Source organism: Oenanthe melanoleuca, chromosome 19 (genome assembly GCF_029582105.1).
Source record: "Oenanthe melanoleuca isolate GR-GAL-2019-014 chromosome 19, OMel1.0, whole genome shotgun sequence".
Lineage (NCBI taxonomy): Eukaryota > Metazoa > Chordata > Aves > Passeriformes > Muscicapidae > Oenanthe > Oenanthe melanoleuca.
Genome location: NC_079352.1, coordinates 837,412 through 849,692, shown reverse-complemented (window position 1 = coordinate 849,692; position 12,281 = coordinate 837,412). Strand labels below are relative to the sequence as shown.

Below are 12,281 nucleotides of genomic sequence, written 5' to 3'. Positions count from 1 at the left end.
ACAACTTCAAACCCTGGGAACTACTTAAATCACCAGATATTAGTTTCTTTCCCCCACCTCACCATTTTTCCCTCCCACCTGCCAGGCCACCTCATTACTGTCACTCTGCATCAGTTCTTGCTACAGTAGTTTTCTTGGACCTTTGCCCCTTCAGTCAGCTTGAAACCTCTTCCCTATTGTACATCAGAGTCAATGGGAAATTAATGCAAGTCTTTGCTGGGGAGGGCAGGGCAGAGGCAGCGACGCTTTCTGCTGCTGTCAATGCTTCTTTTCCTTCACCCTTCCTGCCACATACACTTCAACATATTAAGGAGCCTTGTCTGCATTTCACTGTGCTCACTGAGGTCTCTGGGACTATTCCTCTTGTGCAGGATTGCATAAGCCTTAGCAGGGTCCTTCTTTATAATACAAAGCTCCCAAAGTACAATCTTAATTTAAGCCTGCTCAGTCACAACAATACACCCAGCTGCAGATGTCCCAGCACAGGGAATGACTGAGCAGGGGAGAACAACTTCCCAACATTCTTCAGATTTTCTCTGCACTCAAAAAAAATAGAAGAAATACTTTCAGAAGGAGAGCAGCAAAATGCCAAAGTTTAGAAGTAACTTATTAATACCGCATGCTGATCTGACGACAAAGTTTCACAGTAACTCTCAAATTACTCAGCAAACCACAAGTTCTACAGCAACAACATCATAAAAATCATAGGCCACGTTGAACACTACTCACATAATTTACAGAATTATTCCAGTGACTAAGGCAAACAGAATGTGTGATTTCAGGGCTAGAGACTAAATTAAGCTTCAATAATGATTTTTTTCTTTAAAGTCTGATGCTACACTGCCCTTGTAATCAGTTTTTTGAGGAAACAGCAGATTAGTATTTTCTTGTGAGTGAGATCCTCCAGTGGAGGGGGGAACACGAGACAGATGAAACTGCCTATTTGAAGAAGTGATGGAACTGACCGTATACAAAGTACTGTCAAATACACAAAGTAATCTTTTAATCTTTTTCTGCTACGGGATTCACAGCTCAACAAAGCATTTAATAACGTGCTTTGAGCCCATGCTGATTCAGCAAAGCACTTACCCACATGCTTATGCCAACTTAAGTATATGCTTAAGTGCTTTCACACAATAGGGGCAGAGAAGATTCAGGCCCTGAGATGAACCATTTTCTGAAACACACCACTTTTCCCTAAGATGACTGACTATTTACAGCTTCTCTTTGCTTTATAGCATGACCCAAAATGTGTCTAAAGACAACACTAAAACACAACTGAAAAGTCTGCTATTATATATAATAATAATATGTATATATTTATTATATAACTATTAGGAACAGCAAAGACTTAAGGAGTAGAGCTTAATGAAGTAGGATTGTTCTTTTCTCCTTCTCAGCACAACATACATCCTGATGCACACATCCCACCTTGCCCTGTTTCAGTGGCTCTCCTCTAAAAATAAGTTCCAAGTTCCCTTAATGCTTTGGATTTCACAACATTTAGAGACTATCACCAGAGTCAACAGGCTAAAAAAAGAATCCATTAGCATTAACTGGCCTGTCACTGGCAGTGACAAATAAATGAATTTGATGGTTTTAGATCAGTCATTAGCAGACCTACCCCGGGGCTGATAAAGGCTCAGCACTTTGCAGAGGAGATGTACTCAATCTGGAGGCAGAGGGATGCAGGGGTGTCAGCATGCTGCTCTCCTTCCACTTCCCTCACCTCTCTACCTCAGAACCTTTCCTGACATATACAAGTGCACAAAAGTCACCTGATAATGCCATTAAAACTAATCCAACAATACAGGAAAACAGAGGCAATGTAGAACTTCCTTTTAAAAAAATGCCGTGATAGACAATGTTCAATTTTAATTTTTCATTAGCAATTTTTAGTATGTCAAATGGAAGGAAAGTACATTAGGACTATTCTTAACATGAAAGACATCCTTAGGCAATGAGAATGGAAATACAGACTTTCTAACAAGTACAAGACAGTCTGTGGGGATTCAGGACAACATGAACAATCTACCTGAGTGACTGGGGAGAAGAAATAAATGTTTACATCTCCAAAAAACAAGAGTTACCTAAATCCAGCTCAGCTCATTTCTGACAGAAGTCACTGCACTCCACAGAGGGCCCTGCACAGCCCCTTCCTCCTCTGGCTGTGACATCCAAGGACAGAGATCTCCCTCTGCCTCAGGCAGAGAGCACAAACCCCAGGACAAGGGGTCCAAACCCTGATCCTCCACTGCCTGGAGCTGTGTTCATCAGCCAAGACTCTGAAACTTTTCCACTGGGCCATCCAATGCCAGAGGGAAGCAAATTCCTGGAGCAGCTTACCCTGGACAAGGGATCCACATCAAGGCTGGTTGAACAAGACACCCAAGCAGTGGCCATGGACCACCCAAAATAATCCCCCACACCATCTGGGGGGGGCTTCACATTGCTCTGCACACAGATGATACCATGATTATTATCAAGCTACACATCTATGCCTGATGCCAACAGCAAGAAATATTTCCTCCCTTCCTCCACCCAGACTTGCAAAAGCAGGGGAATCTAAAAAGAATTTTGAAAAAATCATCTGGAAAAGGTCTGACCTTGCTGCTCTTTACAGCCTGGTAGGGAAGGAAGGGTGGCAGGAAAGGAAAAATCCTGATTTCTGCTACTGTGTCCAGTTCACATTCTTTTGAGGAAAAGAAGAAGAAAAAAAAAAAAAAAAAAAAAAAAAAAAAAAAAAAAAAAACCAAGGAAATTTCAAAATCTACCTAATACCTAAAATAAGATGGGAAGTAGTAGGACTAACCTGGAGGAGTTTACAGGGAGAAAACAAACAGAACTCTTGATTTTCAAGTCCATCATTTGCTTTGGAATAAAATCTCTCCCTGCTACTTTAGCTGAGGCTTATCAGACAGCCAAGGGATGCAGACACCCCACCCACAGTTAACTTAATTGGAATCAGACATCCAAATCCACTGGTTAGCTCTAAAAAAAATCCCAGGTTAGGCTGGGTGTCATTCTGAGAGGGCATGCCCTCCATTTGCTGCTGTGGAACAGGCAGCTCCACATGGCTTTAAGCAGCAGTGTCTCACATGAAAGGAGAGCTGTTGACACTGCCTCTTGCCCAAGAAGGACCAGATGTGCACAACTGCTCAGAGCCCACGTGGCCAGCCAGACAGGAAACCCAGCTGGCCACTGGCACCGTGCAGATCTGGGCCTGCCTGGGGCACAGAGGGGCCAGGACAGCCCTGCACAGCCCCTGGGGCAGTGACACATCAGGGTCCTGCACCCCCAGCCCACTGCCACACAAAATACCTCCCTCACCTAATCAATCCTGCTGCTGTGTGACCAAATGGCCACTGGTGTTCTACACTGACCCATGCAGACCAGACCCTCAGTTAAAACATCTGACCTGCACCCAGGGTCACCAGCACACAGGACACCAGCCAGGCAGTGCCACCCACAGCAGTGCAGCAGCTCCAGCAGCAGCAGTTTCCTACCCTGCCCCTTCCATTCCACTGAAGGCTGCAGAGCACAGCCCAGAGCACAGCAGTGCCACACACCCTGCAGGCAGCTCCAGCCTGTAGAGCTGGCAGCAATTCCCAGCCACAGGTAGGAAGTGCAGGAGAACAAGTACCTCAGTCCCACCCTGGAGGAAGCTGAGCACAGAACTGCCCTCCATGGGCAGCCTCACTAGCTGTGAGCTCTGCCTGAAGTTCTACCTGCCTGTTTCACACATGGCTCTGCACAACAAAGCATCCAAATTCCCATACCAAAGGCATTTTCATGGCCTAGGAGCTACTTCATTGTCAGAGGCTGCTGTCCCTTTGCTCTTCAGGTTCGGTTTGCTTTTGAAATAAATCCCTAAAGCGGAGGCGTGAGGGAGTAAATTGCTTACATTTGAAAATATCTAATGAACATGTTAAATTGGATAAGGCTTTCCAAGCTAACAGCAGGTAACATCAGAAATGGCAGGCTATGTATAACAGTAAGTCAAAGTATTGTAGTCTTCAATATTTAAAAGGGGGCACAAAACTACTGGTGCCCCATCACTGCCGCGTTTGAAAGATTTTTTAAGTCAGCAGAATTATAAATGATCTCCAGTTACTACTGACTGCCTTCCAGCACTCAGAAGACAGATTTTTATCAAGGAACAGCAGCCCAAGCAAGGAGCCATATACCCACCAGAAGCCCAAGGAGTTAAACCCTGCAGCACATCTCCTAAAACAATGGCTTCAAGTGGTCCTGCCTTTCAGAAGGAGAGCAGATTACCCGTGCCGGTAATCCAGTGCAGGCAATCAGGATTCTCCGGGTCATTCTCAGGAAATCAGAAGAATGTTGGGCTGGTACAACCTGCCTCTGCCTGCTTGGAGCCAATTTGCATCACCAGAGAGGTGTCAAACCACGGAGCTGCGGTTGAAAAGCCCCAAAGAAAGCGTTTCACTGGGCTGGGCAATTTCCCTGGATCAGGAGGACAAGGAAGATTACCCAGGAAAAAAAACCAAACAAAACAATAAAACAAAAAAAACCAAAAAAACACAAATTCTCTCCTTGCACCTAGAGACAGAGACATTTCATTAAATGCCATTAATCTCCACAGGCCCGAGCATTAGCTAGTTAATTAGACTAAAGTACAGTCACATTTTAACGCCGAGCATTTGCTATTCAACTGGGATAAATGAACAACGAAAGTCCAAAACCTTAATTCAGTATCTAATTAAAAAAACAGAAAACAAAATATTCAGATTATGAAATGCTTGCCAGAATAATACATCATAATTGACGTAAAATCTGCTCTTTATTGCATCTGCTTTTCTCCAGTCTCCAAATCAGGCTGTTTTCAATCTTCAGATTTTTTTTCAAGCACCCTGTAGAAATCCCAACACTTTAGAAAGGACAACTGTGTAAAAAGCAGCAACAGACACTGCTGACCTCTCCAGAGAGAGCGAGTTCCTGCTAGGAGTGGAATTTGATGTCCATTCCAGCATTTGCCCCATGCCTGAAAGATGCCTGTTACCAAAAACCATGGAACAAAACCTCTACATGTAGAAAAACAAAATCCCCTTTGTCAATACGACCTGATTTTGCATTCTTTAACACAAAAATTTAACTCACTAATATCCTCGACGTAAAGCGTGTCCTGGTTTTTTTAATTGTTAGGAAAAAATCACATGGGACAGCTTAACAGCTCTGTTGTAAGCATTACAAACTTCTCCAAAGAACACTGTAGAAACAGGTAACTGGCACTGAAGGCAGTTTAAAATGTAAATTAACCTTTAAAAGGTATTGGGAAGGGGGATAGGCACATCAAAATTTAAATTGTATATTGCAGATGGCATCAATCCAACAACATAATCCAGAAGCCACAAGCCCCACACATTATAAACTCTTTGCTCAGAGCAGAAGCAAGCCAGGCACACTATTATTCACCAATTAGTTATTAGATATGTCCTAGGAAGAAAAGAACCTCTAAACATTTGCCTGCATTAGTCTGGTTCAAAATTCTGTGAGTAGGCTGCTGGGGTTTGTTCTTTTTTTTTTCTTTTTAAGAACTCCCCAGCCCCTCTCCTGAGCTATGCCTGGGGGTTTTAAATGACACAGGGTTTTCCTAGATGCCTATTTTGTGCAATATTTCACATCATGGTTCAGCACACACAGCTCCACTGCTTGCTTTCATGAGGAGCTGGATGCAGTAACAGCTCAGACTGTTGGTCAGGCAGTTTCCCACCAACTTTAAACCACTTTTCCTTACTGACTTGCATCTACAACTTTGCAGCCTTTTCCTCCCGTTTTTACCAGAAGACTGAAGTTACCCAAGATGGCAAGTCTGTACACAAGTGCCATACATCAGTTAAATTAAGTTTTTCCAACAGACTCATAAAAACAAATTAAAAAAAAAAGTCAATTACCAAAGTTTTCTTTCAGCCTCTGGCTTTCAAAATTCACACGCTGCAAGCTTGGCTTTGAAGCTGACTTGTTTTCATTAGGCACAACCTAAAGAGCAACAACCACTCGTACTGCACAGGCAGCTCCTCCAGGAGAAATGGCACACAGAGCACAGGCAGGAAGTGTCTGTGCCCTACAGTGTCCCTGTGCCACCACCAGGCCTGGCCACAGCACCACCAGGCCACTGCTCTGGCCAGCCTGACCAGCAGGACACTGTCACCTCACTGCTCCCCTGCAGAACAACAGCCCAGAGCTCGGAGCCTCACCCGAGGCTCACACACAGCTCTGCACACATCTCTCCAGTTATACAAAAGAAAATTTGCAAACAATGAAGGCAGAGATATATCCCCATCCATCACAACCACAGAACTGAAAGCTCAGCCCAAAACAAGCCTGAAGCCTGCACTTAATCCAAACACTCTTGGTAGACACCAGGCAGAACCCAGAGCACGGAGCAGGAGCCCGGGCAGGGGCTGCAGAACAGACCCACGGACACGGAGGAGCCTCCTGGGCTCCAGCCACGCCCTGATCCCCCCAGAGGAACACTCGGCTTTTAGAGCTTTCATTGCCAATTCCCAGGCTGAAACCCGAACTGCCTGGCAACAACGATTCTCTGTGTGCCTGAAATCCTATTATCGATCCTCCTACTTACCTTGGGCTGTGCTCGTCGGGGAAACGCAACTTTAGGGTCAATCTGAGGAAAAAGAAAGGGGAAATCAACAGGGCAGCTTTGGTTGTCATTTTACATTACTTTAATTTTAAATCACTGAATTATTAATCCCTCATTTCTCAGGCTTGTAATTCAGCACACCGGGTCATCCAGAGCTACTCTGGAAATGATAGGTCACAGTCTGGGTTTGTCTCGGGAGTTTGGCAGGGGCAGGGAGACGGGAAGACAGGAAGAAAACATCTCTTCTGCACTTCTCCTCCATCATCTTCTGGGCAGCAATCCCCGTGGGTGCTCAGGGAGCTCTGCATCAGTCCCTGGGTGCTGCCTCTACCACCAGAACTGCAGGCTGATGATTACCCACACGCCCTAGAGGTTGCACAGAAAGAGGGGCAGCATTCCTGAGCAGAATCTTAACTTGGTGGCTTTGACACCTGCCCCTTCCTGCACTTGGTTTGGGGTTGCTTTTTCTCTGCTTTGTTTTGCTAATTGACAAGCAACGGCACACAAAAAAGTAAAGTCAAAACTAAAATCAATTTATTCACATTTCAATTATTAAAACGGAAACATTCAAAGGACTAGAGTATATAATATAATAATATGCCCAGTTGATTTGATTTATTCTCAAGGAAAATATGTGAGGAAAAAAAAAAAAATCTCCAAAGGGGCATTTCTGGGATGGGGTGGGAAGGGAGGAGAGTAAGTCACAAAAGAGTTTCATGTGTGTGAAGTATACACACATTGAAATCAAAACTAAACTTCTAAAAAAAGGTTTTAAGGAGTTACTTGAACTACCCATGAATGAAGCATGTCACCAGAGACAAAAAGAAAGGGGAAAAAAACTCCTTGCTTTACCCCCTGCCCTGCTTTAGGATGCAGCGTTGGCTCCCCTTGCGCTGCATCAATTAGCACGTCCCCTCTGCATTCCAAAATGCTAATTCTGCACCCTCACACAGCCTCCACAGGGGTCATCTCTAAAAAGGGACTCCTCTCTCTCCCATTCAAAAATCCCGTGAAAGCAGAAAGGCAGAGGCACAGCAATGATTTGGAGGGAGCAGGCAGGCACAGGGCTGGATGTAAACAAAAACATCAAAGCCTTACAGCCCCCCCCTAAATCCCAGCACAACGCCTGGCTGCTGCTGCTTTCACTTCTGCTTCTCAGCAGCACCTGCACACAGACATCTTCTAATAAAGGGGCTGCAAAAGGAGCTTTTAAAGTACTAGATCCTACCTGAACTGTGCAACCTGCAACTGCTCTCAGTGCTGTCCTTGCCTGCCCAACCAACTGCTGCCACTGATGCTGGCTGTGTTCAGTACATTCACAAGGACAAGCTTGCTTTTAGAGTTTGGGTTTGGACGTGTTTCCCCCCCTGAGTAAACCCCGATGAAGAAGAGGAGATGTTTCCATTTGGTATTGTTATTCCTGTGGTGATAAATATTCCTGCCACTGCTAAATAACCACGGGCCTCTCCTAAAAAGCAGTTTTACTCAATTAATTTGTCAAAATGGGAAATACCGCAGACATTTGATGTGCAACTGATAAACTGATTTGCCTCCATCAGATATAAATATTGTATTTTTTTTAGGACACACCTGAGAAATGAGCGATTACATGCCACTTTATTGTTCAAAAAGCATAAAAAGTAAAATTATTTATCTAGAAAGCTAACCTTTTCATAGAGATTAACATTATCTACAAATATATTCAGCACTGACTAGGCATTTGTCTACTGGGGAAATACAACAGGTACGGATTTTCCACAGCGATACCCAAAGGTGGAAAAATATGCACATTTCTATGCCTGCTCCAAAACTACAAGTTTTCCCACCAAAGAACACCAGGCCCACCAGAGGGACATCACTGCAAAGTCCTGCTGGTAAAAAGCTGGGAGAGCCATTAACTCCAAAGCAACACATTCATTTCTGAAGGTCAGTTCAAAGAGCATGGAGTCCCTTGCACCACAGCGACAGATTTTCTAAAAGAACTGAATTTTCCTTCCCAAAACCTTTGGGATAAACACCAGCCTTTGAAGACAAACACTAGCAATGAATGTGGCAAATCCATACCTTTTGCATAACCCTGTCAACTATTTAAACAACAACCAAAAAGGAAAAAAAAAAAAAAAAGAAGAAACCAAAACAAAAACAAAAAACCAAAGTTCTACCAAAATAAAAAAATTAGTTAGTTAGGTACAATTCTACTTACTGTATCTACAAGTCCTCTAGGAAATGACTATAATACTATTTCTGATATGAATGGCCATTACCTAAACAAAGCTTTTAACGTAACTGTAAACAAGAGCGACGTTTCCATGCCAATACCCAACCGATCTGCCTCCTGTGCTGAACGTTGAAACAGAGTCAAATGCCTTGTTATACTGCACAACAGTTACTACAATACTCTACAAATACACGCCTGAAAGGACCTGCCTGCCTCCGTGCTTCACTTTTAAGCTGTTACTGCTTCTAAGGCCAGTTTTGTATTCAGATTGATTCAATCATTATCACACAACCAAAACCGAGGCAGATTTGCCCTGGTGAAGCTCTTCACCCCTCCCCCAGAGAAGAGCAAATTAATACATTGCAGGGACTAGACTGTGATACAAGAAAAAAGCTGGGGGAGGACCTAATTATAGTCAGAAATATGACAGGGTGTCCTCCCATGATTTTTTTTTTTAAACTCTCGTTCAAGATACTGTTTGCCTTTGTTCTTCTAATCTAAATTTATCTTTAAAAACACATAGAAAATATAGCTGTACATGAAAAGTCTAGTGAGTTTAATTTCAGGAGCACGGCTGAATCAGTTATCTTACCATATCTGATTAAACCTAAAATCAAATTATTAAGGCATGTGAAAGCATGGGCTTCGTGTTCAGGCAAGCCCAGCAGAATCTGTAGGTCGAATTAAAACACTAGATTCCACCTGCTTCTACAAGAGCTTTAGGCTTTTTGTTTCCTTATAAATTACATTTAAAAAAACCCCATATCCTCACATTTGCTGCCTGCTTCTCCCTTTCTTCATTTAACTATAATCTCACCCGTGAGATGTTGCAGCACCGAGACTGCCCTTAACACCACGCTCAGGTTAAAATAAAACCCTTAAGCCCCAGAGCACAGACTATAAACCCCAGGGACAGTAAGGACCACGCTGGCTGTGCCCAGCAGAATGTCTGTGCAGACAGTTCCACCAGCACCAGCCTTCCCTTCCCAAAACACAGCCCCCTCCAGAGCCAGCAGCACCAGAGCACTGATGACCTCTAGCAGTGTCCTTCCCCCCTCCCCTCCCAGCTCTGCCGAGGCTGAAAACTACAGCGAAGTAAGGAGGCACAAAACTTCATCCTTTTGCTTGGCCTTGATCACAGGGAGAAAACAGGGCCCAGAGCTGCACTTTCCTAATACCTTTTGTTTGACCCAACACTGAAAACACCATATTGGGGCAGGGGGAAAACTCAGGTGTGGAATTTTTGTTTAAAAAGCTCCGAACAAGTGTAATGTTTATTAAAAACAAATAAATTTAAAAATCACAAACAAAAAAACAGCTGCATCTCACAAGCATTTTTTTTTTTTCTTATATTATGCACTAGAGACTGAGTGCAGCAAAAAGCTCTGGAGAAACAACACATTAGGACTTGTGCTTCTCTACCACATCCACTCTCCAGCTCTTGCAGAGCTTCCCAGAAATGACCGCGTGCATTTCGCAGGGGCCCTGCCGTCACAGGTGAGGGGACCTCTCCAAAAAATGACTTTGGGAAATGACACGAGCAGCAGCTTCCACGGCTCGGCAGTAAGTCACTCCCACCTTGAAACGCGCTTAACAACACATAAATAATCAATCAAAAGAATCACAAAGTTCCCTGCAGAAAGCATGCCGCAGCCCAACACCAAAAAAAAGTTGGATTTTACTCCACAGCTTTTTCAATGTCACCGCTCAATAAAATATAAGGCCGGGGGAGGAGCCAGCGGTCGGTACGGGCGAATTCGGCTATCGGGGATAAAAAACAAAACACAACAACAACAAAAAAAACAAACCCAAAAAACCCCACGAAAGTTACCGCTTTCGGTAAGTTAAAAGGCAGAGCCTAGAAAAAAATATGGAAGGAAAGCGGAGGCACGCAAGGTCCCGGTTCAATGACAGGCTGGAGCGGGCTCGCAGGGCCGGCGGCGGCCCCCGCAGCACCTACCGTCTTGGAGTCCAGCTCGTGGTGCGGCTGGGCCAGCACTTTGTCTACACTCGCCGGATCCGCGAACGTAACGAACCCGAAGCCTCTGCGAGAGACAAAGAGCGAGGGGATGGCGGGGGGGGGGGGGGTGGTGATGAGAATTAGAGCCAAAGGGAGAAGTCGTAAAAATAAACCGCTGGGTCCCCCCTCCTTCCGCCGCCCTCCCCCGAAGCCTCCGGGTGCAGGGGCGGCCGGCTCCGACCCCCGGCCCCTCTCCGGCTCCACCGGCCGCTTTGTTTCCTGCTCGGGGCTGCAGGGATGCGGGCGGGCAGAGCCCCACGCGCGGGGTGGGATGCGGGGCTGGGATTTTGGGGTGGGATTGGGGGGTGCGGGTCCCCCCGCCCCGACCGCAACTCGCGAAGTTTGTCAGTCCGAGCGGGGTGGGCGGCGGTTTTACCTGGAGCGCTTGGTGGTGGGGTCCCGCATGACCATACACTCCCTAATTTCTCCGAATTTGCTAAAATAGTCTCTAAGGCTGTCTGCGGAGAGAGAGCAGAGAGGGAGAGGAGGGTCAGGGCTGGGGGGGCGCGGGCAGGGCCCGGCGCGGCGGGACGCGGCCCACGCGGGGCGGGACACGCGTGGGGAGGGGGCGGCGGGCGGGGGTTACCTGGTGAGGTTTGCCAGCTGAGGCCGCCGATGAACATCTTGCTGGAGGGAGAGAGCAGAGCGGAGTTGAGCGCCGGTGCGGGATCGGCCATTTTGACGGGGCAGCTCCCGGCGGGGCGGAGGGGCGCGGAGCGGAGCGGCGCGGAGCGGGGCGGGCCCGCCTGACCGCCCCTCACCGCCGCGCTGCGCGCCCCCGCCGCCCCGCCGACTTACCCGGGGTCGTGCTGCGCCTCTCCGGGGCTCCCCGAGGTAGCCTGGCTCCCGTCCGCCTCCATGGCCGCGCCGAGCGAGAGCCCCTTAGAGAACCCCCCCCGCCCGCCCAACCCGCCCCCCCCGGCCCGGCTCCGGCTCGGTTCGCTCCGCTTGCTTTGCCCCTTTTTCCCTTCCCCCCTCCTCCTCCTCCTCCTCCTCCTCCCTCCGCTACCGGAGGATCTCACTGGAGAGGCGCTGGGGCAGCAGCCAGATCCGTCACACGTGGGATCGGCTTAGCTCAGCGCCGCGCCGGCGCTCCCTCCCCCCGCCGCCATCCTCCCCTCCCTCCATCCCGCCCCTCCCTCACGGGGGCGGCGCCTCCGCCGGCGCGTGGCCCTGCGTGACGTCACCGTGACGTCACCGCGCCCTCCCCGCGCAGCTCCCGCCCCCCCTCCCCTCCCGCGCGTGTCCGTCCCTCACGCGTGTCCGCGACACCCGCGACTGTCCCCTCAGGTCCGCCACAACCGGGAATGACACCCCCGGGTCCGCGACACCCGCGACTGTCCCCTCAGGTCCGCCACAACCGGGACTGTCCCCCCTACAGCAATCACGTTCTCCTAAACTAAGGAGCGCTGGTGGGAGCA

The 12,281-nt window shown here is 47.4% G+C and overlaps 1 protein-coding gene across 10 annotated transcripts in view; it reads right to left on the bottom strand.

Annotated features, from left to right (window-relative positions):
- MSI2 (musashi RNA binding protein 2) overlaps positions 1 to 11,986 on the bottom strand; it is a 201,763-nt gene extending 189,777 nt beyond the window's left edge. For 3 of the 10 annotated variants that reach the window (XM_056506670.1, XM_056506675.1, XM_056506674.1), the window contains exons 1-5: positions 11,659 to 11,921; positions 11,447 to 11,487; positions 11,237 to 11,318; positions 10,801 to 10,885; positions 6,605 to 6,646 (exon numbers count right to left, since the gene is read on the bottom strand). In XM_056506670.1, the coding sequence (XP_056362645.1) occupies positions 6,605 to 6,646; positions 10,801 to 10,885; positions 11,237 to 11,318; positions 11,447 to 11,487; positions 11,659 to 11,720 (312 nt within the window). In that variant the 5' untranslated portion in view covers positions 11,721 to 11,921. Of the gene's footprint in view, positions 1 to 6,604; positions 6,647 to 10,800; positions 10,886 to 11,236; positions 11,319 to 11,446; positions 11,488 to 11,658 lie in introns of all 10 variants that reach the window. The other 7 variants (XM_056506672.1, XM_056506678.1, XM_056506671.1 and 4 more) reach the window with 5 other exon arrangements.
- Between the last annotated feature and the right edge of the window lie 295 nt (positions 11,987 to 12,281).